The 24,968-nt window shown below is 44.4% G+C and overlaps 3 protein-coding genes across 8 annotated transcripts in view; 2 read left to right on the forward strand and 1 right to left on the reverse strand.

Annotated features, from left to right (window-relative positions):
- cep85l (centrosomal protein 85L) overlaps nucleotides 1–24,968 on the reverse strand; it is a 35,864-nt gene that overhangs the window by 4,173 nt on the left and 6,723 nt on the right. For 5 of the 6 annotated variants that reach the window (XR_016118512.1, XR_016118514.1, XR_016118513.1 and 2 more), the window contains 11 exons: nucleotides 6,440–6,477; nucleotides 3,965–4,126; nucleotides 2,861–3,591; nucleotides 2,355–2,440; nucleotides 1,903–2,017; nucleotides 1,660–1,815; nucleotides 1,419–1,571; nucleotides 520–674; nucleotides 321–429; nucleotides 195–245; nucleotides 34–123 (listed from right to left, as the gene is read on the reverse strand). Coding sequence is in view for 2 of the 6 variants with exons in the window: in XM_089022425.1 (XP_088878551.1) it covers nucleotides 34–123; nucleotides 195–245; nucleotides 321–429; nucleotides 520–674; nucleotides 1,419–1,571; nucleotides 1,660–1,815; nucleotides 1,903–2,017; nucleotides 2,355–2,440; nucleotides 2,861–3,591; nucleotides 3,965–4,126; nucleotides 6,440–6,477 (1,846 nt within the window). In the remaining 4 variants the exon portion in view is untranslated. The remainder of the gene's footprint in view (nucleotides 1–33; nucleotides 124–194; nucleotides 246–320; nucleotides 430–519; nucleotides 675–1,418; nucleotides 1,572–1,659; nucleotides 1,816–1,902; nucleotides 2,018–2,354; nucleotides 2,441–2,860; nucleotides 3,592–3,964; nucleotides 4,127–6,439; nucleotides 6,478–24,968) is intronic. The other variant, XR_016118516.1, reaches the window with a different exon arrangement.
- On the forward strand, nucleotides 6,769–7,271 carry LOC148883402 (small ribosomal subunit protein eS12). Its single transcript, XM_089022461.1, has one exon. The coding sequence runs from the start codon at nucleotides 6,829–6,831 to the stop codon at nucleotides 7,225–7,227; it is 399 nt and encodes a 132-aa protein (XP_088878587.1). The 5' UTR covers nucleotides 6,769–6,828; the 3' UTR covers nucleotides 7,228–7,271.
- gja1b (gap junction protein alpha 1b) lies at nucleotides 8,354–13,628 on the forward strand. Its single transcript, XM_089022441.1, has 2 exons — nucleotides 8,354–8,508; nucleotides 10,447–13,628. Exon 2 carries the CDS (start codon nucleotides 10,463–10,465, stop codon nucleotides 11,645–11,647), a length of 1,185 nt encoding a protein of 394 aa, XP_088878567.1. The 5' UTR covers nucleotides 8,354–8,508; nucleotides 10,447–10,462; the 3' UTR covers nucleotides 11,648–13,628.

The following is a 24,968-nucleotide window of genomic DNA, read 5'->3' on the forward strand; positions in this document are numbered from 1 at the left end:
GCCTGAAAGCCCCGAGAAGCGCTCAACGCGTACCTGTGACAAAATGGCGCCATCGGCGGACGGAAGGTCTTGGTTGTCCGGAGGTGGACGTTGTCTTCCTGTCTGCCGTCTTGTATTGATCACCTATCGATGATGGAAGACGATTCCGTTGGATGTCGCGGAGCATCCTTTGCACATGGTTTGGAGGAGCCTACCTTCAGTTGCGAGTTGAGTTCCTCAATTTGTTCCTTCTGATGCTCAACGAGCTAGCGGAGGGGCGAAGACGGGGGTGTTGTTAGCAAGAGCTCCACTAGAGGCTAACGCTACGCGACGTACGTTACCTTGCCGCTGCGCTCTCGTCTCTCCAGGAGTTGAGAGTTTTCCAGCTGGAGATGCTTGAGGTCTCGCCTCACTCCGTCCTCCAAACATCTCCGCACCTTCTGCTGTAACCTTGGCAACCGCAACGTGGGAGAAAACGATTTTGGCGCAACGGCAAATTGAAAAAAAAAAAAAAAAAGAGATTGGAAGTGGAAATGGGACCTGTGAACGGTCGCAAGTAGTTCCTCCTCCCTCCTGGCTTGCGTGTCAATCTTGCAGTTTTTCTCCTTCAGCAGAGCGCACACGTCGTCCAGATTTTGTTGGAAGCGTGAAACCGTCCTCTCCAGATCTTCAGCTCGCAGTTGCACCTTTTCGAGCTGAGCGCAAAAACATTTTTTTGATCAGGAAAGTCACTTTTTTACAAATACAGCGAGACCTCAGCTTACAAACATAATTGCTTCCCAGAAAGTGTGTGTAAGGCAAAAAGTTAGTCTTCCAAACATGTATTTCCCATAGGAAACCATTAAAATGACAATAATCCGTTCCCAGGTCCCCATAAAACAAACTTTTCTACTAAATAAGCCTTAAAACTCCACAAAATAGACTTTCTTTTATGTGTAATAAATATGCTATTGTATTGTAATGAAAGAAATAAACCGTACTGTGTAATAAAGTCGTTTTTATTGACCTTTGTGATGGTCGTTGATGTAGTTGCCTCTTGATGATATCCGAGTGAAGTTGCCGGGCTTTCTCGGCGATAATACCCTCACTCACACTGTCCCTGCTAGCTGCTTTTCGTTCATCCTAATCAACAGAAGTTTTTCAACCTCTTCTATTGCCTGAGACCGTTGCTTAGACAACACAGAAACACCCTTAGCCACATGTAGCAATGGTCGAATTAGCGTACCGGTACTGGGACGCTAAACCACACAAATGCACTACTCATTGTTTTTTGATGATCTTCTTCTTCTGCTCGACCGTCATTTTAACACTAGATTGTGGTGGGGTCTTTTTCGGTCCCATCATAGCAAAAGTATTCCACTCGCTAACAAACCACGTCTGCACTCAAAAAAAGTGTGTGTGTAAAAAGAGTCCGCCAGCCACCGTGGCGCTGTGCGTACCTGCAAGGCCTGAACTTTGACCTCGTCCAAGGTGGGCAGGTCGGCCAGGTACTTCTCCAGAGTCTCGATGCGTTGTTGCTTTTCGTGGTTGTGTTCGCTTTCCCGCTGGTATTTCTTCTTCAGGCTGCTGATGTAGCGATCCCTCGTCTTGATCTGGTGGCACAAATAAAAACCTCAGACCTCCGCCGCCGCTGGCCACGCCCGCTTAGCCACTGGCCACGCCCGCTTAGCCGCTCGCTACCTTTTCCTCCAGTTTCTTGAGTTCTTCTGCGTATTTGTGAGTGGCTTGCTTGTAAAGCTCATTGAGATGAAGAAGTTCCAATTCCGACAGCGCCAGTTTCCGGCTGAGTTCTTGGTCGCAACGCCGTCTCTCGGATGGCCTTTCCTTCACCGATTTCTGTTGAGGAGGACCCAAAAAAAAAGTGTGAGCACAAAGAGGGTTTCCAGGTGACACCGACGCAGTTTTTGGAAGAAGAATCACCACCTTCATGGTCAGCATTTGAGGGTGTTCAAACCACCTCTGACTGCGGAGCACCTGCTGGGCTCTCAGCTCGTTTTCTCGAATGCGGCCGTGGAGTTGCAGGATCTGTTGCTTCTGCCTGCCACAAAAAAAAGGGACACGTGTCAAAACCAAGGCCCGAGAGCCAAATGTGGACCACCACATCATTCGATTCGGCCCGCCAAAGTAAATTAAACTTGCGAAATTCCATGCTCACCTATGGAGCTCGCTAGCTATTGAGCTATCTAGCGATTATGCGAGCTAGCTCTCTTTCCATTCAGCTAGCTGGCTAATACCTTACATTGGATAGGATGTACTGTATCTTTATTCTCACAGTGCATAAATTTACATTTCACAGCAGCAAAGTGATGAAAGGAAGAGGAAAGGAAAGAAAGAAGTAGAAAAACACATCACAGGTGTGAAAGTCAAGCACTTACCGATCTATCTGCAGTTCTTTTTGTCTCAGCATTCCATCCTTCACCTTCACCAGAGCGTTGACAAAATGGGACGTCCCCTGCAGCATCTGCAAAAGTCAGTCAAAGTTAGCTTTAGTGTCAAATATGCTAATATGCATGACATACACCACAGATGAAATTACTGTCCTATTGACAAAAGACAATACATGTCCTTTCTGAATGTAAAGTGAGGTAGTGTCGTATGTAAAGTGACGTAATGTAGTCATGCAATAACATGTACAACAACAACAACAATAACAATAGTAATGCAAAAACAAAAACAAACAAAAAAAAAGGTTGAAGTGAGGTGTTGCAGAAAAAAAACAAAAAAAACTATATAATTCAGGGAGACAGTACAAGGTGTACTCAGAGTTCGGTGAGTGTGGCAGTGGTAAGGGGCAGGGGGGGCAGGGCTGCGAGGGAGTTGAGTCTGTCCGTTCCCCGCAATGGAAAAAAAAAAAAAAATTGCTAGACCCTTTTTTTTTTACCTGGTTAATGCCTTGCTCAAGGGAGGCACCCTCTCCGCCGCGCTCCGCTTTGGCGCTATACTCCATCTGCTCCGTCAACCACATTTGCGTGCGGACGGCCGGCTGAATAGGCGAGTCCCTGTCCACCGGGTGTCCGAGCGCCGAGTCCGCCCCCACCGCCGCTTTAGCTTCGGTCAAGCTAGCGCAGCTAGTGCCCAAGCCGCCATGTTTCACGGGCGACGAGAGAGTCGAGGACAGCGAGGCGTCCGTTTCCAAACCGGATTGACTACTTGCTTTACTCCAGTAGCAGGAAGTGGCGCCGGGAGAGCGTTGCCATAAGTTATGGCAGAACCAGGATGAAGCTAGCGGTAAAGACAGGTCCCGGTTTGAGGGGCGGGCTTCTTTCCTGAAGCCCAAGAGCAGACCCCTGTCCTGGGAGCCGTGGGAATGTGGACCGCCATGGCGGACGGGTGCCTTCCCGGAGTTCTTTTGCACACCCGAAGACAACTTGGTGAGAGAGGAACACCTTCGGATGGGCTCCTGCGCGCCAACGCCGCTTTGGGGGCAAAAGGTCGACCGATGACCCGCGCCGACGACGGCGGGAGAGGCGGCGCTTCTCAGACTGTCGCCGTAGGAGGACGCGGATGCGGAGGACGCCTTCTTGAGGTGGACGTCGTCGCCGTCCTCCTGACTGGAGTGACGACGGGACAGCGGGCGCAGAGATGAAGGCGTGCTGCTTGAACACCAGTCATCTGAAGGACCAGACCAGTCAGCCATTTTAGAATAATAATAAAAATAATAATAATAATAACAATAATAATCCATTTCATTTATAAGCGCCTTTCAAAACTCTCAAGGTCACTTTACAGTCAGTCACAGGATCAGTTTTTTTCTATGGGTTCACTCAACCCGGAAGTAACTCAAATAGATAGAAAGCTAGCTACCTAGCTAAGAGATAGCTATGAATAATAATAATAATCAAAATCCATTTCATTTCTAAGCACCTTCCAAAACTCTCAAGGTCACTTTACAGTCACAAGACAAGTTTCTGTGGGTGAGCAGCGGCAGCCACACGCGCCAGCGTTCACCTGCGCCATTTTCAGCACGACTTTGAACGGTACGTACCTTCTACGCTATCAGAGCAGTAGGTACCGATTCCGGTGTCACCGCTATCTGACACGGCGCTGTGTCGACGTCCGAAGATGGCGTTTCCGGGTGTAGGCTGTTTGCTGTGCCATGATGGTTCCTGGTTTGAGACCCAGCCGGGAGAACCGCCGCTACTTGAACCTGGAAGAAAATATATTTAAAAAAAAAAACATTGTCGTCATGACGCCATATTGTTTAATGTGAACCTTGATGAAAACAAGTATTTTTAAAATGATAATAATACACTCATTCATTTTGTGAAATAGGGCAAGGTTATTGAAAGATTTAAAAACAAATTAATGGATCTCACAAAGCACCTAAAAATGGAGATCAATAAGATGTACACTTTTGTATCACAGATAAACTGATATAGATAGAGATAGATAGATAGATATATATATATAGATAGATAGATAGATAGATAGATAGATAGATAGATATAGATAGATAGATAGATAGATAGATAGATAGATAGATAGATAGATAGATAGATAGATAGATAGATAGAGATAGATAGATAGATAGCCAGCTAGCTAATAGATAGCAAGTTAGATACCGAGCTAGATAAATGGAGAGCTATCTAATAGCTAGCTATTAGATAGACAGATACATTGAAAAGATAGATAAAATAGAGATAGATAGATAGGGTAGAATGTTAGCTAGCTAATGGGTCGCGAGTTAGATACCTAGCTAGATAAATGGATAGCTATTGAGAGGGTGACCTCCTACAAGTACCTGGGTGTTACTCTCAACAATAAACTGGACTGGACAACAAACACGGATGCCCTAATCAAAAAGGGACAGAGTCGCCTCTTCCTCCTCAGGAAACTGAGGTCTTTTGGAGTTCAGGGGTCACTCCTAAAGACTTTCTATGACTCTGTGGTGGCATCAGCCATCCACTATGGCATTGTCTGCTGGTCAGGCAGCATCACCACCCGGGACAGAAAAAGACTGGAGCGCTTTGTCAAGTGGGCCAGTTCTGTCGTGGGCTGCTCGCTGGACTCTCTTGAGGAGGTGGGCAACAGACGGACGCTAGCTAAACTAAAAGCTATGACGGACAGCCCCTCCCACCCCCTCCTGCCCATCCTGACAGCTCTGGGTAGCTCCTTTAGCCAGAGACTATTACACCCGCGCTGCAAGAAGGAGAGGTACCGCCGCTCGTTCCTACCGACTGCTGTCAGGCTTCACAATTCCCAATGATCACATGTGAAAAAAACAAAAAAAAACTGGACACTTGTAAATATGGGTTGTTGCAATATATCTAAATGCATCTCTTGATTCTGCACTATGTACAGTCTTGTTTATAGAACGGTTTTTGCACATCTACATTTGCACAGTATACAGTTGACATTTTTATTTTGTTATGCTTAGAATATCTTGTTTTCTATCCTTTCACTCCCACCCCAAACCCATCCCTCTTCAATTGCTGCTGTGGACTGCAAATTTCCCCATTGTGGGACGAATAAAGGTATTCTGATTCTGATTCTGATTCTGATATCTAATAGCTAGTTAGCTAGAGATACATTGAAAAGATAGATAGAATAGAGATAGATAGATAGGGTAGAAAGTTGGCTAGCTAGCTAATAGATAGCGAGTTAGATACCTAGCTAGATAAATGGATAGCAAGCTAGCTAGCTAGAGAGAGATTTATTTGAGAAATAAATACATGAATTACGGTGCATGTTGAAATTGAGACGAAAAAAACACTTTCATTCCCAAATAGGAAAGTTCAACCGAACGACCATGTTTTTTTATTCTTTTAGCATTGGTCAAAGCTATAATAATAATAATAATAATAATAATAATAATAATAATAATACATTTCATTTATAAGCACCTTTCAAAACTCTCAAGGACACTTATCGTATTTTTTGGATTCTAAAACGCCCCGGATTATTATTACGAATGATCTATTTTTAAACAAGCTCGTCAATAAATCTAAATCTAATATCTAATAGCCATCTGTTGGCTATCTATTAGCTAGCTAAGTTTCTATCTATTTTCGTTACTTTTGGGTTGAGTGAATGCTGGCGCGTGTGGCTGCCGCTCCTCACCCACAGCAAAAAATCATATCCTGTGACTGTAAAGTGACATTGAGTTTTGAAAGGCGCGTATAAATGAAATGTATTATTATTATTAGTATTATTATTGGCGCTAACGCGATGACGTCATTTCTAGTCGCCGCAGTTCGTCCTTTTAAAACAATAATACATTTAATTTCCAAGCGCCTTTCAGAACACCAAAGGACATTTTACAATTAAAATAACAATAGACAAAACGATAAAACCATAAATAAAGGAGAAATAATAAAACAGCTGATTTAAACTAAATCGCGAATGCATTTTTTTCCCATTTAAATCAACGAACCTCATTGATCGGTTGCCACCCATCGATTGACAAGCAAGTCACAATATGATGACGCATTCATTTTCAGAAGCGTAACAAATTTCTCACCTGTTTTATTCGAATCGTATCCATCGTCAAGATCAGCTCTGTTCCACATTGGCAGAGGGAAGACGTTTTACGTAACAGCCGGAAAAGATTTGCGGTCGGAAAGGGGAAACAAAAACAAACCTCAGTGGAAAAGAGATTTAGACGCGATTATTGTACAATTTGTGATATTTGAGCACGATACAGCAGCCGCGGGGACGGAAGGAAATATCTTTTGTCTCCAGACATTTTCAAGTAACGGTCTACCTTCTCTAACTTCCACGTGATGACTTCCGGAGTGGAAGTGACGTCACGAACTCCTTACACGACGCCTTAAGAACAGATTTAAACCTCTTTCAGCTACCCCATAGGAGGCGACGAAGTTTGGGCCCGACGTCCATCCGAAATCAACAATGGCCGAGGAAGGTGTTGCCACTGGAGGTTTGACGGATGTCATCGCCGCTCTCCCCGAAGTGCTCAAGACGGCGCTGGTCAACGACGGCCTTGCCCGTGGTATCCGCGAAGCCGCCAAAGCTCTGGACAAGCGCCAGGCCCACCTGTGCGTCCTCGCCGCCAACTGCGACGAGCCCGTTTACGTCAAGCTGGTGGAGGCCCTCTGCGCCGAGCATCAGATCAACCTGATTAAGGTGGACGACAACAAGAAGCTCGGCGAGTGGGCTGGTCTGTGCAAGATTGACCGCGAAGGCAAACCCCGCAAGGTGGTGGGCTGCAGCTGTGTCGTCGTCAAGGACTATGGCAAGTACTCTCAAGCCAAAGGCGTCATTGAGGAATACTTCAAAGCCAAGGAGTAAATGGAGACAATAAAACTTTGCAACTGACAAAAAAAAAAAAAAAAAAAAAAAAAAAAAAAAAAAAAAAAAAAAAAAAACAGATTTAAAGATTATTTTACCCTTTAAAGGATATGATAATAATTATTACTGTTATTATGTATACACAATATATAAATAAATATACTAATTATTATATATATATGTATACGTATATGCCAAACATGTCACAGACGCAATATTAGCAATGTTATGCTAATAATGTATTGTTTTTGGCTATTGAATTTACTGAAAATTGTGAGTATCTATCTATCTATCTAATAAAAATATAAATACTGTAATACATTTCATTTCACGCACCTTTCAAAGCTATATATGTATGTATACTCAAAATCTTCAGTAAATTCAATACCCCAAAACAATATATTATTAGCATAACATTGCTTTTGTTTGGCGTGTATCTATCTGCGTGCTCACCCTTGCGTGAGTCCTTTATGGGTACTCTTGTGTACCTCCACATTCCAAAAACATGATACCAATTAATTTTAATGAGCAATGTTAGAAAAGGTTTGCACACCCCCTAGTCTATATGGTCTTTTTCAGCGCTAGAAGAGAAGGAATTGTCAATAAATAATGAATAACGAAAAACAAATAATCAATTATAACAATAATAACAGCAATATAATAATAATACATTTCATTTATAAGCGCCTTTCAAAGCTCTCAAGGACACTTTATGGAATCATATTTGCGGCCATTTACTTGCAGCACACAATTCAGCCACAAGACGGCAGCATTGCCATGCAGACAAGAAAAGCGCATTAAGAATCAAACGATTTCCGTCCAAAAGTTTGTTTTAAGAGCAAGTTTTGTTGCAAAAAAAAAAAATGGCAAGTCGATGTGGCTTTTTAAAAGCAAAAAAAAAGTGGCAGGGTTCAGTTTGATGATGATTTTTATGTTTTTTTTTGGACACTTGAAATCACGCACTTGCTTCTTATGTGAATCTTTCTTTCTGTGGTGCTTTTTCTGTTGTCCTGCCCTATTTTCTTTTCTTTCCTCATTCTCACAGAGCTCGCGAGAGAGGGTCTCCGGTCTTGACGTCAAGGTCAGGTGACCCCCCTTAGCATACCCCCCACCCCTTGTGACGGGACACTTATAAGGCAAGTTTGACTAAGTTGGGCTCACTTTCCCGTTCAAGTTCTCAAAAGTTGGATGCGTGGATCTTCCTTAAGTGAGATTTCCAGTTGACATCACGGAAAGAGGCCCCCTGCCGGGCTCCTACTTTTACACTTTGTAACTTTCCAGGTGAGTTGAAAACTTCTCATCGTATATTTTATTCGAAATTGCAATGTTATTGTGACATAGACACACAAAAGTGTGTTTTGTGTATTTTTTTTGGGGGGGGGTGGATTTGTTGTTACAAGTGTGAATGAAAACTCCCCCGTCGACGGTTTATGCCTGTTACCCCCCCCCCCCCCCCCCCCCCCCCCCCCCCCCCCCCCCTCCCGAAAAAAATGGGACTTTGCTTAAGATTCACGCGATGCTTTTGTGTTGGACATCTCGGCGCTGTCTCAAATTATTTGGCGTCAAAAAGCACTCAAGTAGAAAGTGGCGCCAATTTCACTTTTTTTGGGGGGTCGTGAACGGCACTCGGTGCCATAAGGAAGATTCTAACTCAAAGTTGCTAGATTTAAAGTCGCAAATTTGTTAGATTTAAAGCCACAAATTTGCTGGATTTAAAGTCGCAAATTTGCTCGATTTAAAGCCACAAATTTGCTCGATTCAAACTCGGAAATTTGCTAGATTTAAACGTTTAAAAAAAACTTTCGGAGTTTGAGGTACATCATTCGGTCGTGCGGTGGGTTAGCATTAGCAGCCTTGTGAGATGAGATCATTTGCATAAATTAAATGTTTAAATCTAGCAAATTTGTGGCTGTAAATCTAGTAAATTTGCGATTTAAAATCACGCAATTTTGCGAGTTCGAATCACGCAAATTTGCGACTTTTTTCCTGATAATAATACCGCATCTCTAAAAAATCTCTCTCTCTATATTTGTATAATCCGCCATTTTCCTCAACGGCTTTTTAATAGAAAACTGATGAAATAAAGGAAACCAGCACAAAAAGTGGAGGAAGTCTCAGGTGACCTTTTGACCTTTCCATTTGTCGCGTTTGGCTTGTTTTTTTTGGGTCGGTTTAGCAGGTTTGAAAAGCGGCAAGATGTCCGTCTTACCGCTTGACCGCTAATCAGCGCTTCTCACAGTCGGCGTCCAAATTCCACGTGACCAAATCAAGGTCTGGTTGGTCCTCTGAGCGCCTTCAAAACTAGTTGTTTTTTTGGGGGTGGGCGGGCGGGCGGGACTGGTGGTCTGGAAGGGACCGGCAAAAAAAAAAATGAGAACAGCGGGAAAGGATTTAAGCTCAAATCCCCTCATGTGACCGACCCGCCGAAATGTTTTCAGTCGGGAGCTGCAACCGCTTTGATCTGGAACCGTCCAAAGTTCCCAAAAAAGTGGAGCGTGTCCCCTTTTGGTTTTTGGAAATGGACAAGAACCGGGTTGGGGCTGCGCTGGGCTTCTTTTACAAGGGCCACTCAACTCCCGACCATCTTTGGTGCCAAATCCAGGAGATCATCCAAGTGACAGTGACAGTGACAGTGACAGTCCGGTTCTGCCCTAAAATAGTGAAAAGTAGCTAAAAGCTAAAAGTAGTCCTTTGTCAATGATAATAATAAGCAATAATAATAAATACATTCCATTTCTAAGCGCCTTTCTAAGCTCTCAAGGTCACTTTACAGTCACAAGATAAGTTTTTCTGTGGGTGAGCAGCGGCAGCCACACGCGCCAGCGTTCACTCAACCCGGAAGTAACTGAAGTAGATAGAAAAGTAGCTAGCTAGTAGCCAGCCAATAGAAAACTAATATATTAGCCAGTTATACCGCTATATATAGCTAATAGATAGCCAGCTAGCCAGCAAGCTAGCTAATACATAGAAAATAGATAGCCAGCTAGATAGCTAGCCACCCAGCCACTCAACCCGGAAGTAACTCAAATAGCTAGAAAGCTCGCTTGCTAACTAATAGCTATCTAGCTAGCTAGCTAGCTACCTAGTAGTCTGGAGCTTTGCTTTTCTGGCTTTTCTCTTTGCACGTTCCAAACAAAGCACTGCGGTCCAGTTGGCCCAGGAGCGGTCGCCGGTATCCAATCCTGACGGGCGTTTGCGCTTTCTGCTCTCCGGTTGCAGCCTCGCCTCGCCGACGATGGGCGACTGGAGCGCGCTGGGCCGCTTGCTGGACAAGGTCCAGGCCTACTCGACGGCCGGCGGGAAGGTGTGGCTCTCGGTGCTGTTCATCTTCCGCATCCTGGTCCTGGGCACGGCGGTGGAGTCGGCCTGGGGGGACGAGCAGTCGGCCTTCAAGTGCAACACGCAGCAGCCCGGTTGCGAGAACGTCTGCTACGACAAGTCCTTCCCCATCTCCCACGTCCGCTTCTGGGTGCTCCAGATCATCTTCGTGTCCACCCCCACGCTGCTGTACCTGGCCCACGTCTTCTACCTGAACCGCAAGGAGCAGAAGCTCAACCGCAAGGAGGAGGAACTCAAGGCGGTCCAAAACGACGGCGGCGACGTGGACCTGCCGCTCAAGAAGATCGAAATGAAGAAGCTCAAGTACGGCATCGACGAACACGGCAAGGTGAAGATGAAGGGGGCGCTGCTGCGCACCTACATCGTCAGCATCTTCTTCAAGTCCATGTTTGAGGTGGGCTTCCTGGTCATCCAGTGGTACATGTACGGCTTCAGCCTGGCCGCCGTCTACACCTGCGAGCGGTCGCCGTGCCCGCACCGGGTGGACTGCTTCCTGTCCCGCCCCACCGAGAAGACCGTTTTCATCATCTTCATGCTGGTGGTCTCGCTGGTGTCCCTTCTGCTCAACGTCATCGAGCTCTTCTACGTCTTCTTCAAGAGGATCAAGGACCGGGTGAAGGGTCAGCAGCAGCAGCAGCAGCAGCCGCCCGCCCTCTACGCCGGCGGGGGCACCTTGAGCCACACCCCCAAGGACCTCTCCGCCGCCAAGTACGCCTACTACAACGGATGCTCCTCGCCCACCGCCCCGCTCTCGCCCATGTCGCCCCCGGGCTACAAGTTGGCCACCGGCGACCGGGGCGCGGCGGGTTCCTGTCGCAACTTCAACAAGCAGGCCCACGAGCAGAACTGGGCCAACTACTCGGCCGAGCGGAACCGCCTCGAAGGCGCCGGCGGCGGAAGCACCATCTCCAACTCCCACGCGCAGGCCTTCGACTTCCCCGACGACACCCACGAGCGCAAGAAACTGTCGTCCTCCGCCGGGCACGAGATGCAAGCCCTGCCGCTGATGGACGCCCGGCCCTGCAGTCGGGCCAGCAGCCGCATGAGTAGCCGGGCCAGGCCGGACGACCTGGACGTGTAACCCTGGCCCCGTCGTCGCTCGCCGTCTCCGTTGTTGTCACGGGGACGCAGAGACGTTTGCGCTGTCGAAAGGTACGACTTTCACGTAGGTTTTCATGAGCTGGCCCGAATCTGGCGCTCGCCGGAAGCGGGCCAAAGGTGGCCGCGCTCACCAGATGGAAGAACGCGACGGGCGCTTTGCACCCTTTGGTGGCATCCACTTTCAATTCAAAAAAAGAGCAGTGCCACCCATGGGCCAGGTTTTTCAAAAAAACAGCTTGCCTGATTTTCTTTGGATGGAAACAACGCTGATCAATAATCCCACTTTTGCTACAGTGATACCTCGGCTTACGAACCCCTCGGCGTACGAACGTTAAATTTATGACAAATTTTACCTTGGCATACAAACTATTTTTTCGGATATCGTCAAGAGGCAACCTGGAAGTTCGTCAACCATTGATGATTTCAAGGCTAACCACGGATGGTTTGAGAACTTTAAGTGTCGTACAGGGATTCATAGTGTCATTGGTCATGGTGAGGCAGCCAGTTGTGACAATAAAGCTGCCAAAGCTTACAAGGATTCATTCCTCAAGATGGCCACTCCATTCCATCAAGCCATCAACGACCATCACAAAGGTCAATAAAACCACTTTATTATATAGTACAGTTTATTTCTTTAATTATACTACCATAGCACATTTATTATACATACAATAAGGTATATTTTGTGTCGTTTTAAGGCTTAGAAAATTAGAAAATGATGTTTTATGGGGACCTGGGAATGGATTATTCTCATTTTAATGGTTTCCTATGGGACATTAAATTTTTGGGATACACACTTTTGGCCTTACACACTCTCTCTGGGAACCAATGAAGTTTGTACGCCAAGGTATCACTGTATTTCCAATTCTGCGCAAATTGGCCATTTTGGGTGGCGCCTTTCCAGAGAAACGTTTGATTTTCTTGGAGAAGCGCCCGCTTCGTTGCTTCAATCATTGCTTCCTTTTCACATTTGTGACAAATTGGATTCTTTTTTGTTTGAATATTTGTGTGAATGATCTGGTTAGCGTGACAGGTAACATCCAACTTACGACCGGCTAGACTTACGACCACGACCTCCTGACCCTATTTTTTTAAAAATGTAAATTCTCCACCTGGCACCGCAACGCGCTAGCAGGCCGGCAACGCGTACGTAATTTTGGCTAGCCAGCTAGCATCTCACTCTCGCACAGCAATCGACCGTATGATGGCACCAGTTTGCGAGTCATTTAGCCTCTGAGTCTCTACTCAACATTTTGAATGGTTTTCGACTTACGACCATTCTGACTTACGACCGTTTGGTCGGAACGGAACTCGGTCGTAAGTCCGATGTTACCTGTATATGTATTTTGTACATCTGCCCTCACTTACAACCTGCTCGACTTACGACCACGCATACTTACAACCACGATATCCAGACCCTATTTTTAACAATTTAATTTAATTTGGTCGGACCAGAATTGGTTTTTTAAGTTGGATGTGACCTGTATTTGTTGTTGTTTTTTGTGTGTTCTGGTCTCTGACTCAATGTCAGCGTCGTCGCTTGACAAAATAGTTACGTCGTACTGTAACAATCTAGCTAACTATCACAATGAAAATGTGAGTTTTTAGAAGATCTCTCGCTAGGACTGGACTAATATTTAGTCACTTGTTTGTCAATACACGGCGGCCTGGCGGATTTGGTGGGCGTACGACGGCATTTGCACTGAGATCTGGACGATAACGCCACGTTCACGCCCGTAACTTTTCCGATAGACGTTCGTCTCTTGCTAATTTATTCGAAAATCACCAGAGCGCCGAACGTCAGCCATTTCAAACGGCTTGTTTACACGTCGCCGGCCAGATGTTCGTATTTCAGCGACAACGGGGGGGTCGACGGCGCTGACCCATGTACAACGTGCGCAAACATACGCTCATTGCACCTGTGAAAACTATTTTAACCAATAAAATGTCTCTGAATTCTGGGACCGAGTGCTTCTTTGGGTTTTTATGGGGGGGGGATGCTAATGGATGCTACTAGTTTTGGTTTATCTAAACTACTAAGGTGGAGGTAGGGGGGGGAGGGTGGGAAAAGTCTATTCATGGTGACAAAGCAGCTCATTCCATCATTCCCGCAAACTTTCCCAGAAAAAAAATTGGAAGCTTACCAAGTATTCCGATAAATCAAAGAGTGACTACAAGTCAGGATCATTTCTGCACTGTCACCATGATGAGGTTGCCTGGCAACGGATACATTCCATCAAGTGTCCGTGGATGACCTTCAAATGCCACAGCAAAATATGACAGATTAGCAAAATTTAGCTCATCTTTAGGGGGATATGGATATATATATATATACACACATATACACATATAAACACATATACATATATATATATATATATATATACACACACACGCAGTAGATAGTGTATATCTGCTGTTATTTTGTCCAAAGGTCATGGTTCCATATCAGTCAGTTTACTTTAGCGCAGCGAAGGCGGTTCTCATTGGCAGCGCCTGAAACGTCGGCATTTCTGCAGGTTGGACAAACAGCGGCGCACAATAGGCGGCCATCCAACGTCGGTTTGACGATGGCGAGAGCAGAACATTTTTGTCATCGCTGGATTGCAACAGAAACTTTAGTAACAGGTTGACTTGCATTGCAAAGTGCACGGCACGGCAGATTACAAATGTGGACTCAGCGAGAGGCTGAGACATCCATCAGGGAAAAGAAAGAAAGAAAGGCTTTCAGCGGGAGGCGCAGGGAGGCCTAGTGCATACTGTCTCCTCAGTAACCATCTCCAAACACGGCGACCAAACCAAGCAAAGGCATGATGCATTTCAACTCATTCAATGTCAGAAATGTACAAATATGAGTCCGGTCCAGTGCCAGGGTTTTTGTCATTGTCACTCCAATTCCAGGACACACAAAATATTGACTTTTAGGACCACATAAACATTCAATTCACCTGAGACTATCTTCTTTCATTAGAACAATCGAGTTATAATTCCCAAGTGATATGGGTCTGGAGTTATAGGAGCTTGAAATGGGGGCAGTTGAACAAAATACAATGCAATACACACATACTGCGTTGAGTGAACACTGGCGCGTTGTGGCTGGTCATCTGGTTAGCTATCTATTAGTCATCTGGCTAGCTATCTAGCTGGCTATCTATGAGCCATCTGGCTGGCTATCTAGCTGGCTATCCATTAGCTATTTGGCTGGCTATCTATTAATCCTCTGGCTGGCTATCTATTAGATAGCTGTATAGCTGGCTAATCTATTAGCTATCTACTAGCATTCTATCTATTTGAGTTCCTTCTGGGTTGAGTGAACGCTAGCGTGTGTGGCTGCCGCTGCTATTTGCTATCTATTAGGTATCTGGCTGGCTATCTAGCTTTTTATCTGGCTAGCTATCTAGCTGGCTATCTATTAGCTTAAAGGCGCTTAGAAATGAAATGTATTATTATTATTATTATTATTATTGGTTTATATAGCGCTTTAACAACAGCAGAAGCTGTCACAAAGCGCTAACATGGACAAAAGGCAAATGCTGCCCCCTTGCGTGAGAGAAATAAACATTACCAGAGGTATGACCAGCACTTTATCAGGACCCAAACATGAAAAAAACCAATACCCGAACAAATTCAGGAATGAGTTATGAGCTCATATGAATCTCCCCCCCCCCCAACATTGTAGCTAATTTCATGGAGTTGAAAGAATTGCATTTTGGTTTTGCAGCTGGCGGCGTTCTTTGAATAATAATCATAATCATAATCATAAAAATACATTTGTTTTTAAGCGCCTTTCAAAGCTCTCAAGGACACTTTACAGTCACAGACAAGCATAGGTACGATAATAGTTGGAAGGAGACAATCCAGAGTAGCCTACGAGGTCAAGAGTGTGAGCCTTTATGTGCGTAGGAACATCCGCAAGTTGGCTCAAGTTGAAAGGCCACATTCTCTCACAAGTGCAATTCAAAGTGACTTTTGGATTGTGAACCTTTTTGTCCGCAGATGCAAGACATTCCTTTCTCACTCGCTCGCTTTTTTTACGCTGTTCAAACAAATCGGCACTTTTTTACGCTTTTACAAACGTGAAGCATCTCGCTGACTCAGGCTAGCCGGGGGAGCGAGGCCACACGGAGGTTGAGGTGAAGGTGGTGGATACGCGGGCTTCTCGCATCCCAGTTAGCGGATGAGGCTACGAGCTGTTTTCAGCTAAGTCGGTGCCGCTGCGCCGCCATAAGGCCTTACAAAAAAAAAAAAAAACAGCGATTTGTTTCTCATCTATCCAATAAAGCGAAACCATGTGAAGCACAGACTTTGGAACGCAAGGCGGCCATTTTGCTTCTCACAAACAACCCGCAAAAGGCATCTGTATACTTGATGCAAACAGATATCAACCCAGATAAACAGAACACAATTGATGAGGAACTAGATAAAATTATAACAGAGAAAGCACCTACGAGGGATCATTCCTCAAGATGGTGAAAGAAGAGGGCTACGTTCCTCATCGAGTGTTTAATGCTGATGAAAGCGGCCACTCCATTCCATCAAGCCATCAATGACCATCACAAAGGTCAATAAAACCACTTTATTATACAGTACAGATTATTTCTTTCATTATAATACCATAGCACATTTATTAGACATAAAATAAGGTCTATTTTGTGTAGTTTTAAGGCTTAGAAAATTTGAAAATTATGTTTTATGGGGACCCGGGAACGGATTATTCTCATTTTAATGGTTTCCCATTGGAAATTAAGTTTTGGGATACACACTCTGTCTGTGAAACAATTAAGTCCGTAAGCCAAGGTGTCACTTTATCTGGGACGGGATGAAGTCGCCGTTGGCGTTATTTGCTGTGTCCCAAAGACGGGTGGTTATTTTAGCGCATTTTACACTTTCTTACACAAATGATGGCTCATTCATGCAGACCGTCTCTCACCCTCAAACCTGGCGCCGCACTGAAAACGCTACATGGACACGCACGACTACCGATTGGAAAAGAGAGTTTGGAAAGGACGCAACAATCAATTGTAAAAGTTCCAACAAAGAAGTTGTGTTGGAAAGAAACAAAATGGGGAAAATAAAATGACAGCGGGGCCGGGCCACCACACAAAAGGTTCTTCCTGTTTACATCCGGAAGAGAGTTTGTTAATGAGCACGACTTTCCCAGCTTAAATAGAAAAGAAAGCAGAGCGTGCTGACCAGCACACTTCAAAACTTGAAAAACATGCTTTCAAAAGGAGACCCCCCAAAAAAATATATATATATATATATATATATATATATATATATATATATATATATATATATACTATATATAAATATATATATATATATATAACTCAACAAAACACAATTGGGACATAGTTTTTTTTTTTTTTTTTTTGCTGGCAGAGTTTGAAAAACCAAGAGCTGGCTATTCACTGAAGACGGAACCAAATGAAATCCCCAAAAAGTGTCAAAAGTGCCTTTGAGACTTGAAAAGCGAATCATCAGAAAACTCCGGCGGACTTTCAAACGCCTTCACTTCACACAAAGCAACTCCCATGAAGACAAAACCACCAAGCAGACTAAAAAAAAACCCACTTCATGTTAAATGCAGTGGAGGACCGTCAAGGCCTGCAAAGCCTTCTCTGCTGGCCTAAAAATATCAAAATCCCAGACTGCTAGTCATTACATTTTGTCCATGAATTCTTATGAAATAATTCCAAATTGTACTTCAGCTTCCTTTTATTATAATAATAATAATAATAATAATAATAATAATAATAATAATAATAATAGCAGTAGCAGTAGTAGCAGCAGTCGAAGCAGCTAGCTAAATAAATAATAATACACTTCATTTATAAGCACCTTTCAAAACTCTCAAGGTCACTTTACAGTCACTGGATCAGTTTTTCTGTGGGTGAGCAGCGGCAGCCACATGCGCCATCGTTCACTCAACCCGGAATAACTCAAATAAATTAAAAAAAACTAGCTAGCTAATAGATAGCCAACAGATAGCCAGCAAACTAGCTAGGTAGCCATTAGATAGCTAATAAATAGCCAGCTAGCAAACAGATAGCCAACTAACTAGCCAGCCAGCCAGCCAGCTACCTAGCTAATAGATTATTAATAGAATACAATAATACATCAAATAAGTGTCAATGTCAGAGTTTTTGCACACTATAAATGGCTAGTGTCATGATTGGCTAGTCACCAGCCAGTCATGGTATCACTAGCCGCTTACTGATAAGCGCATACTGGACAGAGCTAGCACACTGTATTGGTAGCGAGCTGCATAAGCAAATATATTGTTGTGTCGATTTAATAGCGCTTTTGTCAAGCTACAATGGCTAAAGGAGAAAAAATGGATTTGGTTGCAGATTTCAAGAAAAACAAATCATGAATAAAGGTCGCTCAGTTATTTTCCGTGGCTAACGCTAGCCCCTAGTGGATGACGTAGTAAATCACAGCACCATGTTTTCAGTCTGAATGGATTCCGATGTAGCACTACTGAAGGCCTAGCCATGAAATCCACACCCTCCCACTGGTTCAATGGTTAAAACCGCCATTTTGATTCTTGCTAGGGATGTGACACGGACTGACTTCATGTCAGACGAGTGTGACATTGTACACGATGTCAACATGGGAAGTATTCCCACAGAACCTCGACAGGAAATGGACAGATGACCACTAACCCAACCATCCACATTTGGTGTTTACAAAAGCACTGTGAGACACCCACCCCGCCCCACCCCCCTAACTTGGCCCCCCTACACAAAAGAAGCGCACCCTCCTCATTAAAACAGACTTTTATCGAGTTTGATACTCCGCTCGGGGATCGGCTAATTCAATGACCGGCCATTAAAAAAAAAAAAAGATGACATCTTGGAAATTTTAAATTAAGTTAAAACAATTTAACAAGCTCACGTTTTTTGACGCAAATCTCCAGAGAAGGAAGTTTGGTCACCAACGGGTCTCTTCTTGGAGGTTAGCTATGCTCACGCCCACAACGCTGCAAAACACCCTATTTCAAAATCGGACTCCGAATATGACAATATGACAGTGATACCTCAGCTTACAAACTTAATTGGTTCCCAGAAAGCGTGTGTAATGTGAAAAGTGTGTATTCCAAACATTTATTTCCCATAAGAAACCATTAAAATGAGAATAATCCGTTCCCAGGTCCCCATAATACGTAATTTTCAACAAAATATTCCTTGAAACTACACAAAATATACCCTTTTTATGTATAATAAATATGCTATTATATTGTAATGAAAGAAATAAACTGTACCGTATAATAAAGTCGTTTTATTGACCTTTGTGATAGTCGATGTAGTTGCCTCTTGATGATATCCGAATGAAGTTGCCGTGCTTTCTGGGCGATAATACCCTCACTCACACTGTCCCTTGCTAGCTGCTTTTCATTAATCCAAATCAACAAAAGTTTTTCAACCTCTTCTATTGCCCGAGACAGTTGTTTAGACAACGCAGAAACACCCTTAGCCACACATAGTAATGGTGGACTTAGCACACTGGTACTGGCACGCTAAGTCACACAAACGCACACCTTGTTGGTGTTTTTCGATGATCTCCTTCTTGTGCTCCACCGTCATTTTCTTTTGTGTCCTCTTCGGCTTAACACTAGCCTGTGGTGGGGTCTTTTTGGGTCCCATAACAGCAATAGTACTCCACTTGATAACAAACAATGTCTGCACTTAGAGAAAGGGGGTGTGGAAAACTAGTCCGCCAGCCAAGACTATGCTCGCAAATGTAATGTTCGTAAAGCGAAAAGTTTGTAAGCTAAAGCGTTGGTAAGCTAAGGTATCACTGTACAACTCAGTGAGTGTTCTTGTAATATGGACCATCCATCGTTACAAAAAAGCCGTCCTTCTGTTTCCATGTGGCTCCCTTTCCGTGAGAGTAATAAACGCCGTCACGGCTTGGCTAACGGATGCCGTCGCCACCCCAACAACGTCCACGCAAACACACGCGCAACCATCAAAAGGTTCCCTTGGAGTTCTCGGCCTTCGACAGGCTCCATTAAGTGAGAACACAGAGCGCAGGAAATGGAAGCGAGGACAGATGTTTCCAAGCACGATTTGAAAGGACGTGGGAAGCCGATTGTCTCGGTGGCCCGGCAACTCACGCCAAAAAAATACAAATACAGTCATACCTCAGCTTACAAACTTAATTGGTTCCCAGAAAGTGTGTGTAAGGCGAAAAGTTAGTCTTCCAAATATTTATTTCCTATAAGAAAGCATTAAAGTAAGAATAATCCGTTCCCAGGTCCCCATAAAACATCATTTTCTACTAAATATGCCTTAAAAGTACAAAAATATACCTTATTTTATGTATAATAAATGTCCTGTTATATTCTAATCAAAGAAATAAACGGTACAGTATAATAAAGTCGTTTTATTGACCTTTGTGATGGTCGTTGATGTCGTTGCCTCTTGATGATATCCGAGTGAAGTTGGCGTGCTTTTTCGGCGATTATACCCTCACTCACACTGTCCCCTGCTAGCTGCTTTTCGTTAATCCAAATCAACTGAAGTTTTTCAACCTCTTCTATTGCCTGAGACCGTTGCTTAGACAACACAGAAACACCCTTAGCCACACGTAGCAATGGTCGCTCACCACCTAGATAGCTATATAGCTAATAGAAAGCTAAGTAGAGAGAAAGCTGGCTAGCCAGCAATTAGATAGCTAATAGATAGCCAACAGATAAGTAGCTAGATAGCTAGCCAACTAGATAGCTATATAGATAAAAGAAAGTTAAATAGATAGAAATCTAGCCAGCCAACTAGTAGATAGCTAATAGATAGAAAGCTAGCTAGCCAGCTAGTAGATAGCTAATAGATAGGTAGCTCGATAGCTATCCACCTAGATAGCTATACAGCTAATAGCCAGCTAGCTAGTTAGCAAAAACATAATGTCACGACAGTAATTAACCAAATAGACAGAATTGAGTCGCACATTTCCATCTTTACCCGTAAGACTGACATATTTAAGATCCTTAAAATCCAATACAGTCACAGGTAAGCGAAGCTGCGCTGTCTGTTCATGAGTTAGCGCAAGAGGAGTCGCGGACCTCCTGGCTGACGTCCAAACAATAAGAGAGAAAGCTTCTCCTCTGACCTTCCTCAAGGACATCCTGAAGACGAACAATAGCAGAGAACGCAAAGAGGCGCCGGTTCCCAAGACCCCAAACGCGGGCAACAAATTGCCACATTTCATTTCCAGAATGTTCGGGGAGGGCGTGGGGGCAACCTTGACACATCGGGGGTAGTTTTCAAGGGTGTCAACGTCATTTGTTCAAGTCCAAAAATCATGACTATCTATCTAGCTATCTATTTGCTATCCATTTAGCTACCTATCTAGCTATCCATTTGCTATCTATTTGCTATCTAGCTATTTGCTATCCATTTGCAATCTATTATCTAGCTACCTAGCTGGCTGTTTGATATCTATTTGCTATCTATTAGCTATCTGGATAGCTAGCTAGCTATGTAGGTGGCTATTTATTAGCAATATGGCTATCTCGCTAGTTAGCTAACTGTCTAGCTGGCTATTTATTAGCCATCTGTTAGCTTTCTATCTATTTGAGTTACTTCTGAATGAACGCTGGCGCATGTGGCTGCCGCTGCTCACCCGCAGAAAAACTGATCCTGTGACTGTAAAGTGACCACAAGTTTCATTTGCTTTCACGGGCCGAATAAAATGAGGCGGTGGGCCAGATTCGGGCCCTGCGCCGTGACTTGGACACCTCGCATCAGGGATTAGCCAGCTAGCTGAATAAAAAGTGAGCTAGGTAGCTCGCTAGTGAACTAGTCTGGTCGCTAGCTAGCTAGATGAGCGTGGAATTTTCCAAGTTTGATTTGCTGTCATGGGCCGAATAGAATGAGGTGGCGGGCCAGATTTGGCCCACGGGCCTTCGGTTGGACACCTGTGAAAGTGGTGGAATTTGACGCAAGTTGAACCGGGCAAACTCTCCCCTTTCTATGGCTTTGACTTGCGGTACGTTCCAAAGGTTTGTTGGCTTGAAGAAAGATCACACGCAACGTTGTTTGTTGCGGGACCTCCGAGGGGCCTCGCGGAGGGCCCGGCGGGCGATAGCACAACAACAACAACAACGGTAAGGTGACTCCCTCCGCTCCCACTTGGAAAAACAATCTGCGCAAGGTTGAGCTTGTGCCCCCCGCCGGCGCCAGGTGCTGAGATACATCCCGTACCAAAAAGAAGTGGTTGGGGCCCGGGAGGAGAAAAGAAGCCTCCGATTTCATCCCGATAACTCGGCATGTACTTTGTTGGGCTTTGGCCACAATCCATCCGTGGAGCGCCATTCCCAAATTCGGATTCGGGAAGTGAAAATATGACGTGGAGCACTGTTATGTGTCCTTGAGAGTTTTGAAAGGCGCTTGGACATTAAATGCATTATTATTATTATTATTATTCTTATAAAAGTAAGAGTTGTGTTAGCCCCGCCCCCCTCGCCCGACGAGCCTGACAGGTCGTCTGCGGGCGTCTTTCTCTAATAGGTGCTAATTGCATTTCGCTTCTCAGTGGCCAAAAGGAATGCGAGTGTTATGACGACGCTCCGTCGCCACATTCCGGCGCACTCCATCGAAAGACTTTTTTGGGGGGAGGGACGGAGGGGGGCCTCCATCCCGACGTGGTGGAGAGGAAGCAGATGAGGTGGCGCTCCTTCCTGCCGCGGCGGCGCTCTCTCGGCTTCCCGCCATTGTTTGCCGCCAAGCGGACGACGCGTCGGGAAACTTTTTTTTTCTCATTGTCACTCAAATTGCCAAAGCCACACCATATTGACTTTTAGGACCACATCAACATTCATTATAGCATTCAAAACCTTAGATTCTCTTCTTCCATTAGAAAAAAAGTTAATTCCTAAGTAATATTGGTCTGGAGTTATCTGAGCTTGAAATGAGGGCAGGTGTACAAAATGCAATACATATTGCTTTTATATAGCGCTTTAACAACAGCTGAAGCGTTAACAAAGCGCTAACATGAAAAAAAAGGGCAAATACTGCCCCCTTGTGGAAAAGGAAAAAACATTGCCAGAGGTCTAACCAGAGCTTTATCAGCACCCCCGCAGGAAAAAACAAAACGGTGCTCTACGTCATATTTTTAATCCCCGAATAAATTGGCAGTGAAGGAGTTAACATCAGCTAGAAGGCAACAAAAAAAGGAAGGAAGGAAGGAAGGAAGGCAATAGAAAAAAATGAGTTCTTCCTGTCAATTCCCACGGCGACAAGTTGCTGTTGTCCCATCGTGTCACAGAGGACACACGAGGGGGACAAAATGGTGACACAAAAGCGGCAGCGTGGCCAAATGACGTCTCTATTTGTCGGCGCTGCGTGTTTACGTATGAGTGCTTATGGAAATATCTTGACACCCCCCCCCCCCCCCCCCCCCGCCCAACCTAACCCCCTTTCACGCATGCACGATGAGTATGTTAGGTGGCAAAGATTGCACAAAGCAAAAAAAAAAAAAAAAAAAAGTGGGAGGAGCAGGTGGGGTTATTTCTGAAACTTGAGTCACAAACCCCCCCTGCTGTTTGAACCAAAAATGTGCAACGAAGACCTTTGGGGGAATCGGCAAATGTTCATTTGTTTTATTTTGGAAATCCCCAAAATGAGGTCCACTTTTAACGTCCTGCCTCGTGAGTCATCGTTAGCGGTTAGCTTTATTAGCATTTAGTGAGCGATAAAAGCTGCTCATATGGATGTTCAAAACTTTTTCGCCCGTTTGGATGAAAAGGACTAAAAGCTAGCGAGCGATTTATTAGATAGCTATGTAGCTGGCTGGCTAGCTATCTATTAGCTAGCCAAGAAAGGCAACCCCTCAGAGTCCCCCCCTTAAAATCGTTTTCATCAGGATTTCCAAGAGTCTACTTGACGTATTAGCTGGCTCAGTATTAGCTATCTAGATAGCTATCTATTATCTGGCTAGCTTTCTATCTATTTGAGTGACTTCCGGGTTGAGTGAACGCTGGCGCGTGTGGCCGCCGCTGCTCACCCACAGAAAAACTCATCGTGTGACTGTAAAGTGACCTTGAGAGTTTTGAAAGGCGCTTCTAAATGTAATGCATCATTATTATTATTCATATATGTAAGCGTGTATCCAGGAGCCTTTTTTTCCCCGATGATTGTGGGTTAAGGCCTTCTCCCAAGTGGGTGAAACTGGAATTGGTGACAGGAGTGCGAGATTTCCGCCTTTGATGGAGCGCAGCCGACAAAGTGCGCGTACGGGACGGCGAAAGCCAACGCTTGCGGTTCATAAACACCGTCGCAGGCAGTTAACTGCATCATAAACAAACGGAAAATCGTGCAAAGCCGCTAGCTGAAGAGAAACACGCTTCTTGCCGCTAATCGGCTACGCGCCGACAGCTGTCAATCAATCGACGGGCGGTTGAACCGTCGGCGCCGTACGTGTCGGTGAAGCGCAATATTTCGATACGCCGAAAATATTGATGGGAAATGTTCATAATAAGAATATGAATACCTTTCATTTCTAAGCGCCTTTCAAAACTTTCAAGGTCACTTTACAGTCACAGGATTAGTTTTTTTCTGTGGGTGAGCAGCGGCAGCCACACGCGCCAGCGTTCACTCAACCCGGAATAACTCAAATAGATGGAAAGTTAGCTAGCTAGCTAATACATAAAATAGCTCGCGAGATAGATAGCTAATAGATAGCAGCATGAGCCAGCATTCACTCAACTCAGAATAACTCAAATAGATAGAAAGTTAGCTAGCTAGCTAGCCAATAGATAGATAGCTAGCTAGTTAGATAGCTAATATATAGCAAATATATATATATATCTAGCCAGGTAGCCAGCAAGCTAGTTAGATAGCGAATAGATAGAAAGTTAGCTAGCTAGCTAATAGATAACTAATAGATAGCTAGCTTGTTAATTAAATTAATTAATTATTAATCATCATTCTGATTATTTTTTTTTTTTTTTTATTATGTATTATGTATTATTTATTTGTTATTTTTTAAATTATGATGATGATTATTATGATTATTCTGAATTAAGATGAGGTGGCTGGGGCATCCGATTAGAATGCTTCCTGAACCCCTCCCTCCCTTGGTGAGGTGTTCCGGGCATGCCAGGACAGGCTGGAGAGACGAACGATGTCACCAATAGCTAGCCTGGGAACCCTTCGTGATTCACCAGGAAGAGCCGGAAGAAGTGGCTGGGGAGAAGCAAGACTGAGTTGGCTGGGGGAAAGGTTTTCTCCCCATTTTGGAGGTGATGTAACGTTAGCGTATCTGTATTCTGTTCGGAAAGAGCTAGCGTGGTG

This window comes from Hippocampus bargibanti, linkage group LG19 (genome assembly GCF_051943395.1).
Source record: "Hippocampus bargibanti isolate YZ-2025 linkage group LG19, ASM5194339v1, whole genome shotgun sequence".
NCBI classification, from domain to species: domain Eukaryota; kingdom Metazoa; phylum Chordata; class Actinopteri; order Syngnathiformes; family Syngnathidae; genus Hippocampus; species Hippocampus bargibanti.

Bases quoted from the DNA above. Each gene is read 5' to 3' on its own strand.
- LOC148883402 (XM_089022461.1), top strand. From the start codon at position 6,829: ATGGCCGAGGAAGGTGTTGCCACTGGAGGTTTGACGGATGTCATCGCC.
- gja1b (XM_089022441.1), top strand. From the start codon at position 10,463: ATGGGCGACTGGAGCGCGCTGGGCCGCTTGCTGGACAAGGTCCAGGCC.